The 15,382-nt window shown below is 40.4% G+C and overlaps 1 protein-coding gene across 1 annotated transcript; it reads right to left on the bottom strand.

Annotated features, from left to right (window-relative positions):
- Positions 1–6,417: 6,417 nt before the first annotated feature.
- On the bottom strand, positions 6,418–14,561 carry LOC117300569. Its single transcript, XM_033784227.1, has 3 exons — positions 14,460–14,561; positions 9,412–11,969; positions 6,418–8,757 (listed from the first exon to the last, which is right to left on the bottom strand). Exons 1-3 carry the CDS (start codon positions 14,545–14,547, stop codon positions 7,183–7,185), a joined length of 4,221 nt encoding a protein of 1,406 aa, XP_033640118.1. The 5' UTR covers positions 14,548–14,561; the 3' UTR covers positions 6,418–7,182.
- Positions 14,562–15,382: the final 821 nt, after the last annotated feature.

Genomic DNA, 15,382 nt, shown 5'->3' with positions numbered 1-15,382 from the left:
GGAATGAAAAAGACGAGTAAAAACATCACTGCGTGCGCGTGTCTTTGTAACACGGTGTTACTGCAAGGAATAATATTAGTAAAATTACTAATACTAGCATTCGGATTCTACAATTAAAAATTGTAGGCCTACGCTTTGTTTGTTTTGAAAGTTGTATCTTTCAATAAAAATGACAAATATCTACTTGGATGTTATATATATAAAACAACTAATGAATGTTTTTCATTCGTGCAATGGTGCGAATATGTTCATGAGTTGAAAGCTGGAATGTTCCATTCAACTCGGCTCCGCCTCGTTGAATAGAACATTCCATCTTTCAACTCATGAACATATTCGCACCATTGCACTCATAAACATTCATTATGTGTATATTCTATCCCACTGTTAATCACCCCGCCTTTGAGATTAGGTCTGCTTCCATTCACATGTATCAAAGAAAAAAGTAAAGGCCATGTCCAGATTTGGAATGTCCCATCGTGTCCTATGTTGTATCGAGTCCTGATTTCTTAAAAACTAAACGAATAATGTTTGCATGTTTATTAAAGATGATATTTCAGGTTTTTGGCCGATTTTACCCCAACATTTTGATTTAAAATTCAATAGGTATTATGATGTGGTCAAGAAAGTTACAAGCTTTCATTTGAGCCATTGCTCGAAAAAGTCTGCCAATTATTAGTAGCAGTGAAATAAAGTGCACAGAATTAGTTTTTGTCGGCCAATTTTTATGTGTTTTAAAGGAAACGTTTTAAATTTTTGTCATGGTTCCTGATCATTAAATGTAAAAGTTAAACTACTTTTCGTTAGAGCGGGTGATACTCTTTGAAATACCATTCAATCAAAAAAGTCTATTTTTTAATGTTTTGGGCTAAAAATCTGACATAGTATCTTTAAAAGGAAATGTTAGCAATGGGCATTGTGATGATTATTCTGAAATAAAGGGTTTGTAGTTATCAGAATACAATATTAGATAATTTTGACTTGAAGGCTTTGCTATGTTTAGTTTGTCACGGGAATCAGATTCATCTCTGGAACGTCTTCGAAACAAGTTCCTGTTGAGCTGTTGAAAAAACAACATTATACATCAGTGTTATAATATCAAAGAATAGTGGCTTCTTAATGCAACTGATTGTGGAACAATACGTTTTTGAAATATAATTACCAATTCCTTTACAGTTAAATATGGTTTACAATAGTGTGGCGCAACAGCAGACTATCAAACCAGGAACACTTGGGTGAACCCTTGCACTTTTCGATAAGTGCACTGGGATTTTTACGTGCATTACAACACACGGGACCAACTGCTTTACGTCCCATCCGAAGGACGAAGCAATAATGGTCAAGTGTTTTGCGTGGACTTTGTGTCACGACCGGACTCGAACCCCAACTCTGCCGCAGAAACACTTAAGCCCGAGTCCCGCTGCCGCTCTCGTATCCGCTCAGCCCGGACATGCCAAATTGGAACAGCTAGGTCACTTGTAGAGTCTTCCAAGTACCAATCTGTACTCGTCAGTAATAGAAAATTAATAGCAAGACAAGTTCTCAAAATAACAAAATATACCACGAAAGTAAATACAAGCATTATACATTACATTGTCTTACTGCACACCAACAGTGATACGGCCTGTCTGTTCAACTTACTTCAAGAAGTTGAGCAGATAACTCTTGCTGCATTCTGACCATCCTAACGTCTCCATATTGTCTTGCATGTGATAACACATCAACAAACCTTCCTCTGGACATGTGTTGCCATGGTGACCATCATGACGCATACCGAGACTGAAAACGAAGTTGTTGTCGAGAAAGATGTTGTGTGAAAATGTGTGAAATTGTATGTTGGAACTTTTCACAGAATGTTTTAAGCGTCTTTCACTAGTTTTTTTTTTATTTGTTTTGTTGTTGATGTTTTATGATCCGATAACAAATCTTCTGCAAATCAATCTGAGCACTACCGGGGAAAGGTATTGTTGTAAACATTTCTTATTGCATATCAAAATGTCAGTAACGCTGTAAACAATTCAACCAAAAATTAATGTCTTAATAACTGCTATTGCCCCCGGCTTCTCTATTTTTCGTCTATTCGGGTATTTACCTTAATGATTACATGTTACTGACCCATGACCTATCTCATGAGCTGTGGCGGAGATGGCGTCCAGGTTCAGGAATTCCACCAATGAACCTTGCATCTCTCTCGTACATGCTTGACCAGGTGCATTAGGTTTTACCCACGTAAGCAGCACTGTATACTTTACTTTCCATAGCTCTGCGAACAAATCACAGGCATGTATTATATTATATTCAGCTGTGATTTGAGCCCACGACCTTTGTAATTCTAAAGCAGTGTCGTTTACCAACTAAAACCATACAGTGCTAACACACTATTATATGTTTATGGTTAGTATCCAAATCTATTAAATCGTAGGTCTAGGTGCCTTGCCCATGAGCCTCTAGAAACCTACAACTTACTATTCCGTTACATGCAGTGACACCACGGACTGTGTGTGTCCATCCAGCGTGCCTCGGTAATAACAGTCCGTACGAACACGTTGTTTCCCCCCGGTAAAATCACTCAGCGGCCCGCTGATAATAATCTACCTCGAGATCATCGGAAATGAACGAAGAGTCTCGAGAAACCTACGGTTTATGTGAAAATAAAAAGTTACACTAAGAATACTTAAGGATTTAAAATAGTTATAATTCATCCCTCCTGTATTTAATTCTAGCAATGGGGGTCCTGGCCATTATCGTACCCGCATTGGCGTCAATCAGGGGGACATGTCCCTTCCCCCGCTCCCTATCTTGGAGGGTTGGGGTCTCCCTCCCCCCCTCCCTCCCCCCTCCCCCCCATCTTTTTGACCACCTTTATCATGAAGCCCAAGTTTTGCACTGTGTAGAACCGACCCCTGTGTCCCGCATGGGCAATCCTGGGGGCAAAGGGTGACACCAATCTTAGAAGGGTGGTGGACACTAAATATATCAAATGCCCCTCCCCCCCCCCCCCTCAAAATTGGCGGCCCTAGATTGCATCACAGAGCACCTTACGGGCCCGGACCGACCCCACACGCCGTAAAGGCTATTCACGCCCATGATCCATCGTTGGCACATTTGCAGCTCCCCCTTGTCCACACCCCACCCCATTTTCGAAGGTTGGGGGACACAATGTTCCCTTGACCACCTTTATCATGAAACTCATGTCTTGCACTGTGAGACCTGCTTGAACGAAAATGTCAAGTCGTGAACTTTGCTGAATTCCACTTAAAATGTTTTCGATGAATAAGGAAATCGAGTCATATGATTATAAATAGGTTTTAATTGTGTAAAAAAACAATCATTTTGTATGCCCTTGTCCAGAGCTTTTCTGCGAGATTTGCGAAAAGCCCCGTTACGTAATCACTCTCAAAACGTCATAAGTAGATAAAGCCGCTTTGTTGCAGCGTGGATGTATAACATTTAAAGCAAACTCCCACAAATGACGTCAGCGGCATTGTCCTTTGACTCCCGCTCTCAACGACAGAAGTGTTTTTAGTTTTCCAAAAAACCTTTAGGTAGGGGCCTGATTTTTTACTCGATAATTACGAAAAGTTCAGAAGTGTACACATATCGAAATTACATTAAAATGGTGAACAAGTGCATTATAAACAAGTAAAAATACCATTTCTGTTGAAAACATTCCGCTCAGGTAGCTGTTTAAGACCAAATCCTGTGCCCCAAACGCTGTGTCCCGTCATTGCCATCAGTCCAGTGGGGGGGGGGGGGGGGGCACGACACACGATGTTCCCCATCCCCGGGGTTGTTAACTCTTGTGTCTTATAAGGGCACGTACGTACGTCACCTCCATACCTTTAGTTCTCAATTGTATACGGTGACTCGCTGTCTCTGTCATTACCGTTCTGCGGCCTCTATGGCTATAGTCTCTATGGCTAGTTCGAGCGATATGTTGTTATTAACTCGGTTCCATTTTACACCACATTCAATTGAGACGTTTCTGAGATTGTTTTCTTTTCCCGCAAACCTTGCGTACAAACATTGATAACAATCCCCTATCATAGGGGCCTACCCATCTTGTTCATCAAAATCCGAAAAGGAAGGCTTATTGTTCTGTTTCGTTTGCCATTGGGTCTTTAAATGGCCAAAGATTACACCACATAGCATCTAGAATACAAACAAATTTCGGGTCCTTACGCGGGCCCGGACCCATGCCGTAAAGGATTCACACTCGCACGCTCACTCTTTGACAATAATTTGCCCCCTAAAACTTGTGTCATAGATTCGCACCTGAACTTGATGCTGTTAACTCATAAGGTTCTACCGCCGCCTGCTCACACTTTAAAGACATGTTCTGTTCCATTCTTTTTGCCTATTATTGTCCTGCAAATTCTAGATTGCACCACATCATCTAGTTTGCACAATTTTCCCGGACCCTCAAGGTCCGAAGACCGTATAGTGTACGCATCACCAATGCCACATGTGGTAATTATAGATGTACCCTGATAACATAATTACTACATTTTTAGCATCTTACCCTGATATCGAACTGTTCTCCAAATGCAGTAAGAGCCAGCTGAAGATCCTTCCTGGATATCGCGGCTCTGGAAGTGACCTTTGACCTTTCTGGACTCGTATATAACTCAGGATAGATGACCCCATAATCAGTTCCTAAGCCCCGCCCTAACAAATAGTATTGTTGATCGATAGTATTATGATTGATGGTTGGCGAATCGACAGTTTTTATTAATCAATTATCGTTTTATTTCTGAAGCAGTATGAGTCACAGGTAAACATTGTTTGAGCTATGATATTCTGGAAGAACTGAAATATTTTTACACAATTTAAATCCGCTTGTCAGGACACGTTTGGTAATTGTCCTTCTCACTTGGTGTATCCAATCCCAACATGCATACAAGAAAATGTGAAAATCTCGGCTCAATTTGTCATCAATTTTGCATTTAGATTATTGAAAGAAAAACACCCTTGTTACATTCCTTTGTTTGCTTTCAGATGCATAATGAGTTATTACCAATAGTGTCAAGTGCCTTTAAAACATTATTTTGCTCATGCCATTTTTGATCAGATTTTAATTATAGGCCAACGGCAACACTTCCGCCCCAACCAAACAAATTGTCTCGAACTGTACTTTAACAATATTTTAAGCTCAAAATGTATTGTTATGAAAGTTGTTTAACAACTAAAAGTGCAACTAATCATAATAAATATTCAAGTCTGAAATGAAGATAATTCACAGAAACTTTCTTTTTAATTAGCAGGTGGTTTTTCTTGTTTAAATACACATATGAACATACTTGCATTAATTAACCGCAACCATAAAATAGGTTAGCACAATTTACACTGAGTATTATCTTGTTATCCTAGTATACTATATAGACCAAAAAACCCACAATAACCATCTAATTTTAAGTTAACATGATTAGCTTACGTTGTTCCTGTGAGTTCACTCCATATCTTTCCCTCGCCTCCATCGTTATTATTCCAAAGAAGGAAAACAAAATGAGAGATTTGAAATATTTCATCATTGATGCCATCCCTATTAAAGGAATATTGTACTCTTCGTTTAAAAGAGTCATGTGATACTTTTCTGGCAGTCAGTATTAACTTGTTATAAAGACACATAGGTGTTTAAAAGCCAACCATCTACAAACTCAATTAATTTGATAACTAGATTACATTGTTTTTGTAAAGTTGCTGGTTGCAAATTACCAGCTATTCAATTCTGGTTGTAATTGCATTGACCGTGAGGAGACGGAAAATGGCTTTGTGATAAGTGTTAATTAGTGCGAAGGATGTTTCCAAATATAACATTATTAGAAAGGTTGGTTTTAAAGGGACACGATGCCTTTAATCGGGTGAGTTGGTCTATGAAAAGCGTTTGAAAGCCGATTGTTTTGAAATACATGGTTGGACAGATGTATTAAAAGTAGAATATGCTTCGAATTTTGCATGATTTTCCTTATACGTCGTGCATTAGCACGGTCGGCCATTTTGTGGAGTCAAGTTTTGGACTCCATAAAATGGCCGACCGTGTTAGTTCGCGACGTAAAGGGAAAACCACACAATTTTGAGACATGTATGGGGATGATTATATTCTACTTTTAAAGCATCTTTCCAACCATGCATTTCATTACAAACGGTCTTCAAACGCTTTTCAGTGACCAACTCGCCCGATTCAAGGCAATACAACGTGTTCCTTTAACAACAGAAGAGCTACGCGTCGACCTAATAATCTGGGCCCAATTTCATGGCTCTGCTTACCGCCGAATTCTGCGCTTACGATGACGATTCCCCCCGCTTACGTGCAAGCGCCGAATTTCTGCGCTAACCTTGTAAGCGTAGAATGCCTAGTAACGTGGAGTACGCACGCGCAGAAGCCAAAATTCGCTGCTAACCCGTGAAATACGCTTGCCGTAAGCACAGAATTCCCTGCTTCCGTAAGCGCCGATTCTGTGCTTACGGTAAGCAGAGCCATGAAATTGGGCCCCGTTCAGTACTGCACACAAACTACATTATCGGGATATCAATGGTGCAGGCGCGTGGAGTACATGGAATAACAACATTTAAATGATTACTCAGTTTGGTTATACCTAAATACACCGACAAATTTATTTTAATAGCAAAGTGTACTCAGTACTTTCCCGAGTTTAATATTCACGGGAATATCGGGTGGGATTCGAACCAACGACCTTTGCAATTTTGAGCAGTGTCTGCCCACCCGAGTAGGCGCCTGATATACAGTGTTTTTTCTGTTAACTAGAGCAATTTATAAAATCACCGGACGGTTTCCACTAAAACCACCTGGGCGTAATTTCATAGAGCTGCTTAGCGGCCGATTTTGTGCTTACTGTGCGATTTCCGTTTCATAGCGCTGCTAACCGTAAAGGACACGAAAAGGTATGCTAACATTCCGGTGCTTACCGCGAGAAAATAAATGACGTCACAATGCAAATTCATGGTAAACGCAGCCCAATTTTTCTGCTAACCTGTGCTTACCTGTGAAAGCAAATTTTACTGCTACAGTGAGCACGAAAATTTGCTTATCGTTAGGCAGCGGTATAAAATAAGGCAAAGACACCATAAGTTTAGAGAAACTTACTGATTATTTTATACTCGTTCCAAGATAATTTATACTGTTCAAATACGTGCGAAACTTTGTGCGGGGTTGTATGCAACGATCTACTTCGATTTTAGCATTGATTGGCCTTCGATCTGACCAATGACGTCATGCCATCCCGATTCGTCACGTGACTCATGAGTATTTCTGGGTTTTGGTCTTGGAGGAGGAGGTTGTTTCACAGACGGCAAAGTATTCTGGGTTGGGTTCATGTTGGTATCCGTCTTGATATCAGGAGTCTCGACAAGGTTTGGGTTACCAGTGGGTGTGCTGGCAGAGTCATCCCTCTTTGGAAAAGAGCTAAATAGAGGAAGAACAGGCACCTTGTAGCGAGACGCGTTCATTGTGACTTCTAGCTTAGAATGATCTCCATTGGTAGATTCTTGCAGTTGTGGCTTCGGGGTCATCAAAGGGGGCTTTGGGGTCAGAGAGGGCTTTGGGTTCAGAGGGGGCTTTGGGTTCAGAGAGGGCTTTGGTGTCAAAAGGGGTAGAGGATTTGTACAAGAGGACTTTGCATGATTGATTGGATTGAGGTAAGATCTTTCCTTGGTCTGGGCATTTCCTGTCTTACATTGCAGATTACTATGAGGGGTAATAGGCGGCTTATCTAAACGAACTTTGCAGTTCGCTTCTGTTTCGGGCTCTTTCTCTAAGCTATGTATTGGACGTCGAGATGGTAACTGTTTTACTGGGATTGTTGCATCTTCATCGACATTCTTAACAGGATGAACACAATGGTTATTGTTCTGTGAAACAGACGTCTTTGAGTGCCTGGGAATTTTGAATGGCAGAAGTGGGATCTTGGGAAGTTGTATTTCTGTTCCTGTACCATGGGGATGGACTTCACTTTTGCTTTTTGATGCATCTTCAGTTGACTTTGAAGACGTAGGACCGTCTTGTGTGTGGTCTGCTCGAAGACATCTTCCGGGTATCACTTCTTCATATGCTGAGGATGCACGGTATCGGGAAGGACCAGCTAAGGAACCTGTAGGACCGTCGTTGGCCGTCCTTACATTTTCAGCTGTTTTCAAAGACGGAGTGGTAGGTTTTGGAGGATGAAGACTTAATTTATGCCAAAATCTTGTCTTGTCATCTCTTTTTTTGAGACATCTTCCAGGTATCACCTCTTCATATTCCGATGATGCACGAAAGGCGGGAGAAAATGGTAAGGAGCCTTGGACATCTTCCTTAACTGGTATTGGAGGTTTTGTTTGTCTCTTGTCTGTGTCTTGCTCAGAGGGCTGAGTATACTTCTCTTTGAGGCGTCTAAGGGCCATCTTGAATCTTGAAGACGTCTCGGAAGATGTTTCATAGTTGTTGTTGTTCGACGTCGAAGTACTCTGGTAATCATTAGAGCTTGAGACATCACTGAGAGCGATCCCTGCACTGATGGTAGAGGTTGTGGTTCTGTTCATACCTCTGCTTGCCAAGACGCTTGTCTTATTAATCATTGAGTCCCGGATCGGTATTAACTTCTTCTTCCAAAGCTCCTTTACTTGATAATTGAAAGTGAAGGAGAGGAAGATGAAGAATCCTTGGAGTGAGTTAAGGATGATGAAGAGATACCAAAGAGCCTCTGCTCCTGAGAAGGCCGCAGAAAAACCAAACACCCAAGTGAATCCCATCAGACTGGCCATCTAAGAAAAGATAATAAGAGTCATTTTTAACCCTTTTTTTATTGTTAACCTATACACCGATGTGGGTGAGCACATACTCAGTGCCAGCCAGAGGTATGTATAAGCAAACCTCTCAGGTATATTACTCGGATGAGATTCAAAATCACGACCGTTGCCAATCTTATTAACTAGACCACCGATATTGAGATTGTCCGATAGAGGCAATTCGAATCCAATATTTCAGCAATCCTATAATCTGCCCAATATCTGGCCATCTTTTTAAAATGCAATTCAACGTGAACTTGTACTTTGACTCTTTGTTTTTTAACACTGTTTTTATTTGAGTACATACATTATTTTCAATGAAGCTATAAATTCTGATACCGAATTATGTAGCACCCCATATGGGTCAATACAATGTGTTACGGCGCATTCAGCAGCCAGTGCCAGGAACAACAGGGCGAACCCATTCTCTTAGCTTTACGTGTGATTGGGATCTTCTACATGCGTTACACAACGCACGGGATCAACGGCTCTACGTCCCATCAGAAGGGTAAAGTCCGTCCAATGTCTCTGAGAGGTTTTTGGGATAGCAAGTTATTTATTTATTTTTTTTTTACTTATTTTTTCAAAAGTCACTAAAAATGTAGGATTTGTGTAAGAACTGTGACTTACCCTGACGTAAATGAAGAGCTCTTTGCTTCTCCGTTTCAGAAATGACGTATCACGACCTTGATTAAACTGTGCTGCTGATCTACGATGTGATGAACGGATTGCCCAGACGGTCCGTGTAAAGAGAATGATGTTGATGACAAGAAACAGCGCCATAGGAGCTCCAAATACGACCAGATTGATTGGCCCAGACTGAATCCAACAGTGCGCATCGTTGTTATACACCACTGCAATATCGGTGCAAGAGCAGAAGTGAATGATCAAACAAACTATCACTATAGCCAATGGAATACCAAGAGCATATGAACAGCTTAAGATGTTGATCTTGCTAGTAACAGCAATCTTGCTACTTGAAGGGGATGGGTTCTTGGTAGCGAAGGTATGCCATAACAAGAAGGCAAGCACGTTGGTCCAAGTAAGACTCGCCAGCCATAGGAAATGTCCAGTCACTGCAACGGCCATACAAGCTTTGCCATTCGCTGCTGCAACACCACCGAGGAGTAAAAGAGTTTGGGCGGCAATGAGTGACGTCACCATCCCCATGATTGCTTTCCTGGTTCGGCCATGAAGACTTGGAAAAACGAGATAAGTGACGAGCGAGACGCTTCCAGCAGCAACTGAAATGATGAAACCAACCGTACTGAGAATGTTTTGAGCGTTGTTAAAGTTAAAAAAACGAGTTCCGTTCTGAGGTAGTTTAGAGGCGCAGATACTTATTTGCCCGTCTTCGGTTCTTGTGAACTCATCAGGTCCAAGAATCTCCTCTGTTTGAAGAAAGATCAAGCTGCCGTTTGCATAATTCTCAAAGTCTTCTGTATCTTCATCAACCAGCGAGAATTGTGATTCATTCAGCTTGATGAAGGCTGGGCATGAGTTATTAGGAGCCCTGCTACATAGACCGATCTCAAGTCTCAGTTTCGTGAAGACAGATCCATGTTTGCTGTACTGGATACGTAGATTGTATTCCTGTAGTTTGTACCACGCATTGTGACTAGCATCGAATGCCCATACCGTCTGGTTGTTCACTCTGACTTGTGTTTCATTTTCCAGAGGAAGCCAGTCCGCGTGAGAGCTAGAGCACAGTGTGACTCCATAAGGAGTCCCCTCTTTCCCATTACAGTACTGGACGAGTTGTAGACTTTGAAGTCCACATTGAGACTCGTCTGTCTCTACTGACTCAAGTTTAGTCTCGATGTCTTCGACAAGATAACCAATTGCCTGCCGTCGTGAGATGCTGGTGTCAATCTCAGTGTTATTTGTTTGTAGTTTAACCAAAATCTTGAAAGCAAATTGACTTGAGTTGCCCGAGTAAGGATCATCATCTTCCTGAACAGAGGTCAAGTTTACACCCAGAAGGTCACGAATGCATCGTTTCTTGTTCTCGTATCCTGTTTCTGTGTTGGGTGAGTTACTAGTCAGGTTTGTAGTCTCCGATGAAGTCGTGATCATTAAGAGGATACCAGGGCCTTGGTGACTGTCACCTATGCAAAGGAACGAGTTATCATTAGCCGGCTTTGACTGAGGCTGATTATTGAGAGGTTCACATCGCTGCTCAGTTGCTACATACTCAAGCCCCTCCTCACACTGTGGACTAAGGCAGGTTTGGCTGAAGGGGTCGAAAAAGTCACCCTCTGAACATTGATCTGGGCTCCCGTCGGTTGGGTTGAAGTTGAGTATGACAGACAGTGAGACACTGAAATGAGTGAAACGAGGAAAAAAAGCACTAACCGGTATTAAATCATCAGAAGTTTTAGGTACTATTTGTATAAACGTAGGGAATATCTGGTCACTACTCAATTGAGAAGCCGATGTTGGACATTCTAGGGAGTAGTTGTGTGATGAACCTTTACACGCGGCAAAGCATGCTGGATTTCTGTACAGTGATCCATCATCACGGAACTTAACAACAGCCGTGAAGTTCTGACATGAAGATAGGAGGCTCTGGGAATGAGGATGATGTTGTTGACAGGTTGTAATTAGAGAAGGGATACATGGTCTTCGTGTTGCAGGACCGCTAACATCCACTGCTGGCAGCTCCAAATAGTGATCGCATTCATTCCAAACCTTCCTGAGGAATACTGCGTACGAGGTATTCTGGTGAATAGGCTTCGGGCAGGTTGCTTTCAGTTCCCAGGGAACGAGGTTGCTTGTAGAGCGGCCATGACAGAGGGCGCAATAGATGTTTCTGAATGTGATACCACTTGCATCAGTTACCGGTATCAAAGTCAGCGGGTTGGTGTTATCTGTGGACTCACAGTTCTCGTGAGTCTGCGCGTAAGTTGGCGAGACTTCAGCAGCATATGGACAATGGCTCACCATCCATAAGTCACGTGTTACAGAGATGCACTCAAACTGTGGTTTCTTTAGAGAGTCCAATACATCAGAACTATCTATAGAACATACCGAAGCAATATCCAGGCAACAGTCGTCGAAAAACTCGCATGCCCAGTCGCATTGACATACGCTGTTCTTAATCCAACTAGTTCCACATCCAATGTTCTGGCAAAGATGGAGGTCTCGGCAAAGTGTAACCGTAACATTGTCAGCTACTTCAAAGTTCTCTGTGGGGAGAATAAGTAAATTTCTGTTAGGTTTCACAACATGCCGTTGGTGTTCGTGCACCTCTTGTTTTTGTTCTGGGTTTGTCCGTCTCCATCTCTTCTCTATACTGACATTTGATTTAAAGATTATCTAAAATAACGTTGAACTAGAAACAAAAAACGACTGTCTTACAATATTAGGTGACATTATCATTTGGACGAATTTTACTTGAATTATAATTGAATGAAACTAAAAAAAAAAAAAAAACATTAAGCCCGTTTCATACTTCCTGCGAATGCGAAGGCGAAGAGAATGTTGACGTCACAAATTTGCAACGAATATTTTTTGCTTTTGACCAACTTTGACGATGTTCAATGTTGTTCACGTGGGTCCATAACGCACATGTTGAACTATACATGTACATGTGGTTGTATTAAAGCTATTACACATGCGTACGATGCGAAATTATATAGTGCGCATCAAGGATAGTCTTTCTAAATTTGAGGTCCCGAAATCAAGCATTAAATTTGAAAGCACACAACTTCGTGTGACAAGGATGTTTTTTCTTCCATTATTATCTTGCAACTTCGACGACCAATTGAGTTCAAAATGTTCCCAGGTTTGTTATTTTCTGCATTATGTTGAAATGCACCAAATGAGAAGACTGACCTTTGACAACTACCAATAGTGTCCAGTCTTTAAACAAATCTTAGTTAACGACACGTTGGATTGTTAAATCTTGTATCGTATAGGAATATTATGACCCAATTTGAATATTACATTTAATATTTGAAACAAAATTACAACAATCGCACCACATGATGCATTTGTATCACTTTTGGCGCTATCAGAAAGAGCTCAAAATACTTTTTAAAAAGAATACGTTAGAGAGCATGATCTCATTTTGACCTTAAAAAGAATACGTTAGAGAGCATGATCTCATTTTGACCTTTAATCTCTGTATTTGAAGCTAAAGTAATTAGAAAGTGTGTACCAACTTAAGAAACGGAACACAACATATGACCCAATTAAATTTACATTAACAAAATACCAACAACAAATAGTAAATGGGCTGACGTTTCGACCATAGCAGGGTCTTCATCGAAGGCTGAAAATTCATTCTGTTGTGTTATTGGTTGCGTTTTTGAGATATCGCCGACATTCAGGGTCGAATGTCCACGCAGGAAGAACAAGTCTTATTATGAATACACGATCTGAGAAGCTTTACTGTGGTAAAGCTTCTCAGATTCTAATTTAGTGCTTAAACAAAAATATTTCTTTTTACAAAACCACATGCATTGACTCAAACCATTTCCTTCAAAGGCTATAGTGAACTTTTTCACTAAAATAATTTCCTTACTTGTGGAACATACAAGAATTTTCTCTCTTTAAAGCCATTGGACATCACTTTCGGAACAGAACAAAACAAATAAAAGTTCACAGATTTACAAATAACTTACAGGGTTTACAGAAGGTAATGGTGAAAGACTTCTCTTGAAATATTATTCCATGCAATGCTTTACTTTTTGAGAAAACATTAAAACAATTATCAATTCTCGACATCGAGAATTACGGATTTTTTTAAACACATGTCATGACACGGCGAAACGTGTGGAAACAAGGTTGGGTTTTCCCGTTATTTTCTCCCGACTCCGATGACCGATTGAGCCTAAATTGTCACAGTTTTTTATTATATTATATACATGATACACGAAGTTTGGGCCTTGGACAATACTATTTTCGGAAAGTGTCCAATGGCTTTAAAGAAAATGTATTCTTTTTACAAACCACATGCATTACTTCGAAGTACACCACCATTTCCTTCAAAAGCTACAGTGAACTTTTCCACTAACATTAATGTTTTCCATACTGATGTGGAACACACAAGAATTTTCTCTCTTTAAACTTTTCTTTTGATACCTATAAACGCAAAATAAAATGACATGTAGGAAGTTTAGCCAGGGAGGAAGGAAGAGAAGGAGCTCGAACGAAGGGACTAAAGTCGAAACCGTGGTACCGCGGTCGTTTAACGACACATCGTTACTCTGCGGTTTGGCGGGCCGTTCGAGCTTCTTCTCTTCTTTCCTCCATGGTGTAGCCAAGGCGTATAGGCCTACAGTCTAAAAACGCGTCATGTGGTAGAATCATCGTGGATTCAAGGTCTAAAAAGACACATTTCAGGGCCAGACTTACACGGAAACTGGTAAAAACAAATATAGGAGTTTCGGACAAGTTTCCGCCAGATTTTGCATCAGTTTGACAGATATTCCCGGCCATACTGACCGCAAAAATAGTCACTAGTCAGACCATCATGGGACCTTGGAAAAGTTAATTAATGTGTAGACCATATCATTCAAATATTCACAAGTACTGTACAAAGACACTGAATAACGACTTGTGATAATATTATTACATTATAAATCTAAGATTCCAAATCTTCTTGAGTACGATGGTTTGGATACTATACCGACAACCTGAAGCGAAAGGCATTGGTAGCCTTTTGAACTTACTAGTATGCCGAGAAGCGGATAATTCACCATAGAGACAAAGAGACACTACACATAACATCATCAGTCTCATTGTGAACAAATAAGTCATCTTAGTAGGGCGATAATTAAAAAGTCGCCAAAAACACTCGAATAAGAGCAGGAATGCAGATTTAGAGTTCGTCTGTGACGCAGTAGTGAAACTTGTTACTTCCGTCTCAGCATTAATATTGGGTGTTTAACCAACTGGATATCACTACGCAGCAAAGACTTAAAGTAGTCGAGTCATCTATGGTATATTATTGGAATTTATTAATTTTTCTTGATCTTTGCACTGCTGGAAAACAACAATGGGGGATCGTTTTTATTGGAGCAAGCGCCATGAGCACTTTTTTTGTGGAAACCGGCGCTATAGAAGACGTCATTATTAGTATTATTATCTGGCACCAAGCGACGGACAATCCAAAACCGTCAAAATATTATGTTTTGCATACAAATGTAACTGAGTTACATGAGCATGGACCTGTTCTTTTCTTCAGAATATCTTGATATCCGTTTACGTGTACTAAACCCAAAACCTTCGAGAGAACAATCAACTGATCGATCAATCAATCATAATACGTTTATTCAATGTTGCACAAATTATTAATACAAAGTGAATAATACAGAATACTTAAATATGGTCAAAATGAAAGTAAATTCATCTTATAAAAGTGATAAAAAGGAACGCTAAACAAAAGGCAACATCTACGTCCCAGGAAAAGCAACAGCTTTTGTTCCCCAGCCTATGGACGAACAGACACGAAAAAGACAGGACATAACAGGTGTAAGAAAAAAAGCCATTGTTTTTTCCATAATGTACAAAAAGCACATACAGTATTTTAGCATTGATTTAAAAAACGAATTATTATTTTTTTAGTAAAAATAAAAATCAGACCGGATCTATA

The sequence above is a fragment of the Asterias rubens genome, chromosome 16 (genome assembly GCF_902459465.1).
Source record: "Asterias rubens chromosome 16, eAstRub1.3, whole genome shotgun sequence".
Lineage (NCBI taxonomy): Eukaryota > Metazoa > Echinodermata > Asteroidea > Forcipulatida > Asteriidae > Asterias > Asterias rubens.
The sequence above is the reverse complement of the archived record's forward strand: the minus strand, read 5'-3'. Positions and strand labels throughout refer to the sequence as shown.